Source organism: Takifugu flavidus, chromosome 1 (genome assembly GCF_003711565.1).
Source record: "Takifugu flavidus isolate HTHZ2018 chromosome 1, ASM371156v2, whole genome shotgun sequence".
Classification (NCBI taxonomy): Eukaryota; Metazoa; Chordata; class Actinopteri; order Tetraodontiformes; family Tetraodontidae; genus Takifugu; species Takifugu flavidus.
In genome coordinates, this window is record NC_079520.1 from 25,556,192 (window position 1) to 25,567,614 (window position 11,423).

General features: G+C 49.3%; 1 protein-coding gene and 1 long non-coding RNA gene across 3 annotated transcripts in view; one reads left to right on the forward strand and one right to left on the reverse strand.

Annotated features, from left to right (window-relative positions):
* Window positions 1-8,926, reverse strand: part of grid1b (glutamate receptor, ionotropic, delta 1b) — a 112,231-nt gene extending 103,305 nt beyond the window's left edge. For both annotated transcript variants that reach the window (XM_057037264.1, XM_057037256.1), the window contains exon 1: window positions 8,788-8,926. In XM_057037264.1, the coding sequence (XP_056893244.1) occupies window positions 8,788-8,869 (82 nt within the window). In that variant the 5' untranslated portion in view covers window positions 8,870-8,926. The remainder of the gene's footprint in view (window positions 1-8,787) is intronic.
* Window positions 8,927-9,262: 336 nt separating this feature from the next.
* LOC130528214 (uncharacterized) lies at window positions 9,263-10,837 on the forward strand. The gene is made up of 2 exons (XR_008951238.1): window positions 9,263-9,400; window positions 10,070-10,837. It is a non-coding gene; the product is annotated as an uncharacterized LOC130528214 (long non-coding RNA).
* The last annotated feature ends 586 nt before the right edge of the window (window positions 10,838-11,423 follow it).

Consider the following 11,423-nt stretch of genomic DNA (forward strand, 5'->3'; position numbering starts at 1 on the left):
AATGGAAAGTTCCAGGTTCACAATTTACAAAGTTTGCCTTTAAGTGAGGGTTGGATTTGCCAGACTGCTCATTCACCTCGCTGGGGATCCAAATAAAGACCCTGCCCGCCTCCGACTAATCAATCAATCGCTCAGATTTGAAAATTGAGTCCATTTTCAATTAAGAGTGAAGAGAAGAGATGCGTTTTGAGGACTCAAGTCTCCGCCATCACCTTCACTATTAATGAGCAGCAAGGACCCACCGGGTTTGAAAACGGTCCAACTCAGAAAACCGACCGAATTAAAAGATCACTTGAACCAAATGAGACAGAAATAAACAGTTTTCACTCACTCAACAGTCTGTCTGTCTGGGTGTTATTTATATTCCTGCCTCCATCTCAGCACATTCAGAACCTGCTACAATGAACACCCACTACAATCAGGTCCCGGTACATTTAGGGCCCTGTACAATCAGGACGTGCTACAATCAAGACCCAGTACATTTAGGACCTGCTACATTCAGGATCTGCTACAATCAGGACTTAGTACATTTAGGACCTGCTACAGTCAGGACCTGGTACATTTAGGACCTGCTACGATCAGGACCTGGTACATTTAGGACCTGGTACATTTAGGACCTGCTACAGTCAGGACCTGGTACATTTAGGACCTGCTACAATCAGGACCTGGTACATTCTGGACCTGCTACGATCATTTAGGACATTTAGGACCTGGTACATTCAGGACCTGCTAGGATCAGGACCTGGTACATTTAGGAACTGGTACAATCAGGATCTGGTACATTTAGGACCTGCTACAATCAGGACCCAGTACATTCAGTACCTGGTAAATACAGTTCCTGCTACAATCAATACCCGGTTCATTCAGGACCTGCTACAATCAGGACTTGGTTCATTCAGGACGTGCTACAATCAGGACCCGGTACATTTAGGACCTGGTACAATCAGGACCCGGTACATTTAGGACCTGGTACAATCAGGACCTGGTACACTTAGGACCTGGTAAATACAGTTCCTGCTACAATCAGGACTTGGTTCATTCAGGACGTGCTACAATCAGGACCTGGTACATTTTGGACCTGCTACAGCAGTGCGTGATGGGACAGCAGGTTCTCAGTAACAGATAAGAGTTCAGACTGGAACACAATTCAGTTTGGTTCCAGAAACAAAACGACGCAGCATCACTTGACATTTCAGTGGAGAAAATGTTGCTTTATTAAAACATTTGCAGCCATTAAACACGTTGGTGTGAACGCTAAAGGTCAGAGTATTGAATTCCCCTGGAGCTGAAGGTGTGTAAATGCCACAGACATCCAGTAGAAGGTGCAACAATCACCCGTGTCCACTTTCACCGATGTTCCTAGAGAACACACAGGCAGACACAGAACCCACAGGTGCAAATCGATATGCTGACATGTGTGGTACATTTAGGACCTGCTACATTTAGGACCTGGTACAATCAGGACCTGGTACATTTAGGACTTGGTAGAGTCAGGACATGGTACATTTAGGACCTGCTACAGTCAGGACCTGCTACAGTCAGGACCTGCTACAGTCAGGACCTGCTACAATGAAGACCCACTACAATCAGGACCTGGTACATTTAGGAACTGGTACAATCAGGACCTGGTACATTTAGGACTTGGTACAATCAGGACCTGGTACATTTAGGACCTGCTACAGTCAGGACCTGGTACATTTAGGACCTGCTACAGTCAGGACCTGCTACAGTCAGGACCTGCTACAGTCAGGACCTGGTACATTAGGACCTGCTACAGTCAGGACCTGCTACAGTCAGGACCTGGTACATTTAGGACCTGGTACATTTAGAACCTGGTACATTTAGGACCTGCTACAGTCAGGACCTGGTACATTAGGACCTGCTACAGTCAGGACCTGCTACAGTCAGGACCTGCTACATTCAGGACCTGCTACAGTCAGGACCTGCTACATTCAGGACCTGCTACATTCAGGACCTGCTACAGTCAGGACCTGCTACAGTCAGGACCTGCTACGGTCAGGACCTGCTACAGTCAGGACCTGGTACATTTAGGACCTTGTACATTTACATGCTGAGGTGTGGCATATTTCTGAACAGTCTACACCTCAGCTGTTCACCTCTTTGTCCTCAATCTTCTGAAGAAGACTAAATGTAAAATAACGCGCCCACGCGTCGTCAAATCTCAACCTCATTTTCATTTCAAAGAACACATCCTCCCACTCATGGCTGCTGCTTCAGCACCGCAGAGAACCGAGACTGTCGGGGACCACGACCGCCTCCGTTCCAGCACCGCAGAGAACCGAGCGCGTGGAGGCCCACCAGAAGCCACCCCGTTAACTCGGTTTCAGCCAGAACGCGAAATCAGGGAACTCCTAGCGCCAAGTTACGACATCAGGAAGCTGAATTTCAGACCACGGTCGGATGAAGATCAAAGCGTCTCCAGTTTACAGAAGGTCTTTAATCTGATCATGGACGAGATGAGTTCCTCATCTTTTGATGACTCATCTGCTTCCAAATGTCAAACCCGCCGATGCTGCCGAGGCCTCCAAACTGTGAAGCTTTAATTTGACAGGTGAGAGATCTTCGGGCTTTTCTAATCACTCGTTGAGGGGGCAGCTGTCAATCAAACCGACTGAGAATGAGGAAGAGGTCAGACGCCATTAACTCATCTGACCAGCATCCTCCTGCGATCGGCCTCCTCCAGGAAAAATCCATCCCACGTAGAACAAGAGGGATGATTTATCCGCTAAGCTGCCGAGCAGTAAATCTGTGTTCTTACAAACATGCAGCAGGAGAGAATTCTTCTTTGTCCTTATTTAATTTTCTGCTGACACTATAAAGAGTCTTCCTCCCCGAGAGGGAGGAAGGTGATGACCTGGAACGCTCAGCAGAATAATAATGAGTGGAAACGGGCCGAGCCGCTTCACAGAAAATGTTGTTTTTTTTCCTTTAGTTATTATCGATACCATCAGGCATCCCATTATGGCGTCAACCCCTGCGTTGGCTATGATTTTGGGCCAAAAGCGATTGTGCGGAATAGCGGCGCTTGTGATTTAGACTCATTAACATTTTACCCCAGAGCGTTCTATCTGCCTCTTTTCTGGATTTGACTGGAATCACAGAGAACAGAGGAAGAACGCAGGGCGGCGTCAAGAAAGCGGAGAACTTAATTAGTCAGGCAGATCTTCCACCGACCTCCCGCTGCTTCCGTGAGTACCGAGACGTCAATCAACAGTCGGAAGGACAAGCAGGTGTTTTCGGAATGATTCTAATTAGCTCAGTCAGACAACTCGGGATGAAACCAAGAACTTTATTGCGCACAATTATTTTCAGAATTAGCAGAGCGTCAATTAAGCAACACAGAAGCAGGTTTGGCGTCTCAATGTCTTTGTCCCTGATAAAGAAATGTCCGCCTACACATCACAGGGAAGGAATAGCAACCCCCCCCCCATGTGGATCGAAGATATCGAGCCCACAGGAGGATGCTGAGAAGGTGGCAGCGGAACAGCAGAGCGGCACTAACAGTAAACACTGAGCCCAGTAGCAGCATGGAGCAATCAGGAGTGACCAGGTAAAAGGGGGCGGGATTAAGTATGTGCCCTAATCAGGAGAGAGGGTCATGTGACAGATCAGCTGATCCAGACACGCTTTGGCTTCCTGAACTAGCTGCTCAGATTTCGCATCATCTGTGATCTGGGGCCAAAAAACGAATGTAGAACTAATCTAAATGATCTGTATAGCATAGAACTTGAGACAGGATTAGCTTTAGCATTAGCTCATTCAAATGAATGAAACCTGTTCTGACTCTATGCTGTGAAACCCAACATGAATTGCCATTAATGAGGCTGTTATATGGATGAAAATGTGATGAAAAACAGAAACTCTGCTCCTCTGGAGGAAGCATCCATCTGTTGTCTGAGCCGGGAAGAAGTCGAGGAAGTCAGATTAAAAACGTGGGGCCCAGAAATGAAGCCAAACAAGAAGATTGATGACGTCCTTAAGCAGCGGCGGGTGCGCGGCGGCTGCAGCGGAGCCATTATCATAATTAAACATCCAAATAAGTGATGTTGCAGCTCAGTAACCTGCTGCAAAACAATGAGGGAGGAAGACCACAACAACGCCGCAGCGGCTCGCTGCACCATTTATGCACTGCTTCCACACCGCCGTGTAATATTTCAGCAGTCGTCAGCAGCCGCGTGGAGCGGCGAAGGGAACCGGAGCAAATGGGCCCGGTCAGTCAGGAAAACTAAAATCAGAACGCAGGCGCAGAAATTATCGCGCTGCTGATGACGCAGGTGTTTGCTGCAGCGGGAGGGCTGAAAAAGGCTAAACTCGCGGAGGAGTCAGCCAATCAGAATCCGATCCGGTGGACATGTGACACTAACGAGAAGGGGAAGACCCGATCGGAAACGTGGAGGTTAGCCTTGATGCGCTAGCATAATACAATCCACAGATGACAAGCTAAGGTTTAAACCCTTCTGAAGCTGTGCTGTTAGCGACTTGACCCGCGTCCACTGCAGGGACTAATGATCTCCTGAGCGGGTCGATTGATATTTGACACCGATGAAGACGAATCGTTTGACCATCTCAACTTAAAGATCAGACGGGTGTTAAAGCCGAAACGGTTGGGCTAATGAAGGGCTGCTCTGAACCCGAACCCCAGTCTGGGAAGGCAAACCTCGAGATCTCATTGAGAACTGTCGCCTTCGCCCTCAATGAATCCATTTTAAAGGCTGACGGGATCCGTTCTACCACCCACGCCGGACCGTTCTACCTGGATGAGAGTTTGCAGCTGTTGATTCAAACCCGCACGCTACATTTATTGAATCCACAACCGCCTCCTTGGTGTGTTCAGGTGCTGGCGGTACAGTAGGTGGCCCGTCTCTACCGATGCGGCGTGGGAACACGTCTGCGTTCTGCTCTAACCTGGTTACTTTATCTTATTAAGCAGCAAAGCGAGAGAAGACTGCAGCTGCTCTTCCAGCAGATTGGATTCCAACACTTCCATCCCACTGTTTCCAACGCCAACCGCTGATAACGGCAACATCAGGCGCTGTAAATCATCCCTAGTCAGCTGCCTGGCTCATGGGACGGAGTAATCTATCCTCCTCCAGGCTCCTTATGAAAAGTGACTAGTTATCCAGCTGACCAGAGGTCGTTTAGAACTGGAACAATGGCCCCTGAGGGGAGAGATAGAGCGGCGGGGCCGCGCTGGCCGATCATACGAGCTGACACGGGCGCCCCCACACGTGTACACGCGTGTTCTGGTTCATGCAGAAAGTACAGGATCGCCTCTCACATCAAGCGGACACGGAGGGATTTTTAAAAAATACTCAATGAGAAAATACCCGTCTCCGCGTCCTGTTTGTGATGTCACCACTGGTGGACTCCGCCTCACGGCTCTACCTTCACTGTCGACGTTCGACCTTCCTCTCTTAGCGGCTTCGAACCTCGCAATTAAAGGCCAAAAGTCGCTCTGTTGGCCTTTCCCGGGACAGGCCGACACTTTTTTTCCCTGGCTGGTCTTGAACAAACGTCGCGCCAGCTGTTTCCACAGCTCCGTGCACGTGGAAGCGAGGCGGGGGTGAGGCGAGACCAATTAGCAAAACCAGCTGCCGCCGCCGACGGAAACCCGCAGAGTAGCAAAAACCTCGACAGCGTTTAACTCAAACACCAGCAAATAGGGCGCAGGTTCAAAGCCCACCCCGACCTGCCAGGGATCCCCTCAGGGAGCAGAGGGGAGCGGACAAACGACCCCGGATATGTCACCTACGATAAAACGGCGGGATCAGATGAGACAGACGCTTAGACAGGGGTCAGAACACTGTCACATCTGATCTGAGTGTCGGGTCGCACTGTCGAGTCAGCCGGATCCAGACCGTTGTTGGGCGACAGCCCGACGACATGCGCGCGATCGGAAAATACTGGCTTTACGTAGCCACGACTGCAGCTAGCAGCTAGCAGCAGTGACCTCTAGAGGTGGGCGGGGCTTAGACTTGATCCACCCCCCTTGAAAGGCGCATTCATTTCCGCCAACAAGTTAAGATTTTTGTGAGAAGACGACGTCCTGAAATAAAAGCAATTGTTTATTTAATGCGCATATATGACATAAATCAGTTCTCTGCGAAGCTAAACTGACATTAATCTCTGATGAATTTAGCTCGTTAACACACCAATTAGTCGGCTCCAATCTGCTCCGCTACCAAAAAAGAGGGAAAATTTTGATCCTGATGGAAACTGACAGCATCAATCATTCATTGAGAACAGAGCATCAGAACTGTCCAACACACCTGTCTGACCGTCCAACACACCTGTCTGACCGTCCAACACACCTGTCTGACTGTCCAACACACCTGTCTGACCGTCCAACACACGTGTGTGACTGATCCACACACCTGTCTGACTGATCCACATACCTGTCTGACCGTCCAACACACCTGTCTGACTGATCCACACACCTGTCTGACTGTCCAATACACCTGTGTGACTGTCCAACACACCTGTTTGACTGTCCAACACGCCTGTCTGACTGATCCACACACCTGTCTGACTGTCCAACACACCTGTCTGACTGTCCAACACACCTGTCTGACTGTCAACACACCTGTCTGACTGTCAACACACCTGTCTGACTGTCCAACACACCTGTCTGACTGACAAATCCACCTGTCTCCTCTCTAACAAATCTGAATGTTTAAAACACCAGTCTGACTGTCTAACACACCTGTTTAACTGTCCAACCCACCTGACTGTCTAACACACCTGTCTGATTCTCTAAGACATTTGACTGTCCAACACACCTGTCTGACTGTCCAACCCGCCTGTCTGCCTCTCTAACAAATCTGACTGTCCAAAACACCTGTCTTGCTGTTCAACACACTTGTCTGACTCTCTAACACACCTGTCTGACTGTCTAACATATCTGACTGTCCAACAGAACTGTCTTACTGTTCAACATGCCTGTCTAGCTGTTCAACACACTTGTCTGACTGTGCAACACACCTGTCTGACTCTCTAACACACCTGTCTGACAGTCCAAAACGCGTGTCTGACTGTCAAACATGCCTGTTTGACTATCCAACACACCCAACTGATTGTCTAACACACCTTTCTGACTGTCTAACACACCTATCTGACTGGAATGCACCTGTCTTTCTAACACACCTGTCTGATTGCAACTCCTCTGTCTGTTTTACTCACCTGTCTTCTATATTCAAGCATAAAGCTGCACAGGCCATTTTCCTTTTAGCATTAATACAAGTATTTATTCCTTTTTATGACATCATGAACACTCAGACCAATCAGACAAAAGGAACAGGTGACTTTTTTCTGCCCACAAAGGACAATGGCCATGCATGGAAAAACACTGACTGTCTCAGATTTAATCACTGATAGCATCACAGGTCAGCCAGGTTCTCTGTCAGAACCGCTGGATCTAATAGAGAACAAGTTTAAAAAATCGTTTTTTTCTGCTGCATTTACAGACAGTCTGGGTTTTAAAGAGGTTTTTGTTGTTTTTTACGGCCCAAACCTTTGATGAGTCAGACCTTTGCACCAAATGCTACAACAGTTAGCTACCAGGCTAAATGTGGTAGCATCCAGACTAATTCTGACAGCAAGGAAAGAATTTGGGTGACTTCAAAAGTCACGTTAGCATTTATTGGTGATGGCGGTGATGATGATGAAGATGATGAAGAAAATAACTGATTTAAGTGATTCTCTTTCTTTCCCATGATGAGGAGCCATATCAGCCGCTCTATTTTACTCCTGTGAACCTGAAAGGGCGCATCACAGTGATGAAGAGGAGCTGTCGGAATGATGAAGAGTTCTTGTCAGTGGGAAGTTATGGAGGAGTACTTGAGTAAATGTACTCAGTTACTCTCCGGCTCGGGGCGTCATTGTGGCCCAGAAATGATCATCGCTGGAAGGAGACGCAGCAGATCTGTCACTGTCTCCTCTAAAGAATCATTTGATTACCAAGCCCCCCCACCTCCCCCCTGCCCACACTCCTCCCCTTCCCTCTCTCTCTCCTGGCTGAACCCCGCACGGCCCCGCAGTGCTTCCGCCGGTCCGAGCCGCAGCGGTGGCGCGTCAAACCTCCGGATCGCCACCGTCTCAGCTCCGATTACCTCCTCCGACTCCGACATCTGCTACTTTTCTGCACCGAAACGGTGACGTGAGAACGGTCAGATGATGGAAGGTGGACGGGCGCGAGCGGAACTGCTCCCTGGCTGTTCCATCGGCCGAACAGTCGGCGTTTGTCCGCTATGTCATCTCCTCCCTGGGTAGAGTTGATTAACATTTCACTCACGTCCAACTGAAAGTTCAGGCTTATAGATGAAGGGACGCGAGAGAGGGGGAGGTCGGGGGGAGGAGGAGGAGGAGGAGGAGGAGGGGGGGGGGGGGGTTGATGGACTAAGCGAAAAGCTTCCAAACACCCACGTCGGGCTGGTTTCCGCTGCCAGCCCTCTGAGCTTCTGCTGCGTGAGAATGTGAACATGCACCGGGAGGAAGGAAAGGATGGAGGGGAGGACGGAGGGATGGCGCGGCGCAACACTTTGCGGGTACTTGTGCCAGGCTGCGCTGCGTGCGCCGGGGGTCCAAATGCAACAGCCTGCCTCCTGATCCTGGCACGGAATAATAATCAGCTGTCGGGTGATGGAGGGGGGAACTCTGGTGTTCCACACCTGCCATCACTCAACTTGAAAGGCGCTAATTTGTTCCCAACCCCACCAGCAGAACCCGTCTGCGCCGACCCCAATCACGCAGCCCCGCTCCGCGTCTTACCGATGTGGATGATGGAGTCGGCGCTCACGGTTTTGCATTGCAATATCCAGAGGGAATGAAACAACAATGCCAGCGTTTCCATCTCCAGTTGAAGCCCAACAGGCGCCTCCGCGGATCCACCTCGCTGGTTCTAATCAGGGCTCCTCCGCTGAAGCAAATCCACAAGAAGTGCGTAAAACCCGGCAGCAGCGGCGAGAATCAAACAAATCCCAAAGAACAAACTGTTGGCAGGAGTCGACAGGAGGAGGAGGAGGGCACACAAAAAAGAAAAGAAATAGAAGCTTCCCGGGGGTGTGGGTGGGGGTCCGGATACAGACCAGCCCGGTGGAGTAAAGAGGGACGCGGGGACGGATGAGACAAGACACCGGGGGATTTGTTTCAGTGATCCGTCAGCTCTGACTCTACCTCCGAGTCTGAGACATAACACACCGCAAACTGCGGAGGAGGGGAGGGGGCGCTCTCCCTCTCTCCCTCTCTCTCTCCCTCTCTCCCCCTCTCTCTCGACCCACGTGACTGCAGAGCTTCTATCTGGCGGCGCTGGAAGCCCAACCAGAGGAACGGGAGGCGAGGGCTGCAGGTACAGATGGAGGGATGGATGGCGAAGGACTCACGGGTAAGAGGCAGCTGCGGAGCCCACCCTAGTCCTCCGGGACCTTTTATGATGGGGGTGGGCGGGGGTGTTGGACAGGGCGCCGCGTCCCGCTTTAATATAGTTGGACGCTTGTCCAGGGGCAGCGCGAGCCGTCACAGCCGCGCCGCAACGACGCCGAGGCTCGCGCAGGATCGAACTTTGTGCGGGATGATTTTAACGCATGCACCCCACCCGCGCTCGGGAGCCGCGCGTTCACCGAAGCAACTCCTTGACCCGATAGATCGCAGTCTGGCCGCGTGATGGATGGATCCGCGGATCATGCATCACGCGCGGAGTAGACTTTTATTTCTCACGTGACAGACGAGAGCTTTTGGAACGTTTCCTGGCAGGTTCCAGTCCGACACCGTGCGTAAAATGGGCAAATGTTGGCGCAGACATGAACGGGGTTAGTAGAGACGCAGCGCGTGAAGAATCCTCAGGGCACCTGGGGAAACAGGTGACTTGGTTGGGGGGGGGGGGGGGGGGGTATTTAAACATTTATTGATATTGGTCAGGTAGGTGAATGGGTGAGTGGGACTCTGAAGCTCTGATCCACAAGGAGTTCGGTGTTATGGTCTCTCTCCTAGTTGAATTCTGTGACCGGTGTGGCCGCGTGTGACGTCACTGACCTGTCTCGTGGTGTGGTTCCAGGTGAGGCCAGACTCCACGTTCCTCTACGCTTGACTTTACAATTAAAGGATATTTCTTGGGAGAATCGAGTCAGAAATGTCTTTTAATTGTTTGGCCAAGTCTAGAACGGTTCTGAGGTCCGGACCGGCAACGGCAGCTCACCAGGAACCGTCGAGAGTGTGGAAGCCTGGGAGGAACCAGCTGCGTATTCACCTGCTTAACAGACAATAAAATAAGGACAAAAAGTTCTTCAGCCGTTCACCAGTGTTTCTGATACAGGTTCAGACTTAAATACAACAAATGTGTCATTTTTGAGAAGAAATTTCCCGTCACCCAGAATGTGATTTGTTCAATTAAATCCAACTTTTTAAACAAACACATTCAAATATTCCCGGAAAAACATGAGCAAAAAATCAGTTTTATACTGAGAATTTTTGGTAATCATATAGAAAGTAATTTTTCCATTTGGATGTTTATGATTTAATTCATGCAGAAAATTCTAGTGGTTTCTCTGAATCTGATTTTGTTTGTGGCTGCTTACACAAGCATCAACCTGTGGATTATTTTATTATAAGTAATTTAGACCATTATATGCATATTACATAATAGCAAGAGCACTAAAACCTTGATTTAAATATTCATACTATTAAAAAATGTACAACCGGAAAAAGGCTTCAAAATGGAGCATCACACCCCCTACTGGCCATATTCTGCTTCTGCAGCTGATCCACACATAAACTTCATGCTTTATAACTTTTCACACGTCAACAATAAAAGTAAATAAATACATGTCAGATTAAAGGAACTCTCATTAGAGTAATCTCACTTGCTTTGATCTCCCATCATAATTGTATGGATGACGTCATAGCCGCACTCTGATGATGAACAGCGTAATGATGAAGCGTCACTTCGAGGAGTCTGATGAAGAGTCTGATGAAGATTAATCTAATCATGAGTCAGCTGGGGAGCCTGATGATGAAGAGTCATGAGGAGGCTGATGATGAAGACTGTGATGATGAAGGGTCACTTGGAAGAGTCAGATGAAGAGCCTAATGTGGAAGAGTCAAATGGTGGAGTCTGATGATGAAGAGTGATGAGAAGTCTGATGATGAAGAGTCATATGGTGGAGTCTGATGAAGAGCCTGATGATGAAGAGTCACGAGGAGGCTGATGATGAAGAGTCATATGGTGGAGGCTGATGATGAAGAGTCATGAGGAGTCTGATGATGAAGAGCCATATGGTGGAGTCTGTTGAAGAGCCTGATGATGAAGAGTCACGAGGAGGCTGATGATGAAGAGTCACGAGGAGGCTGATGATGAAGAGTCATGAGGAGGCTGATGATGAAGAGTCCATTGATGAGAAGTCATGTGGAGG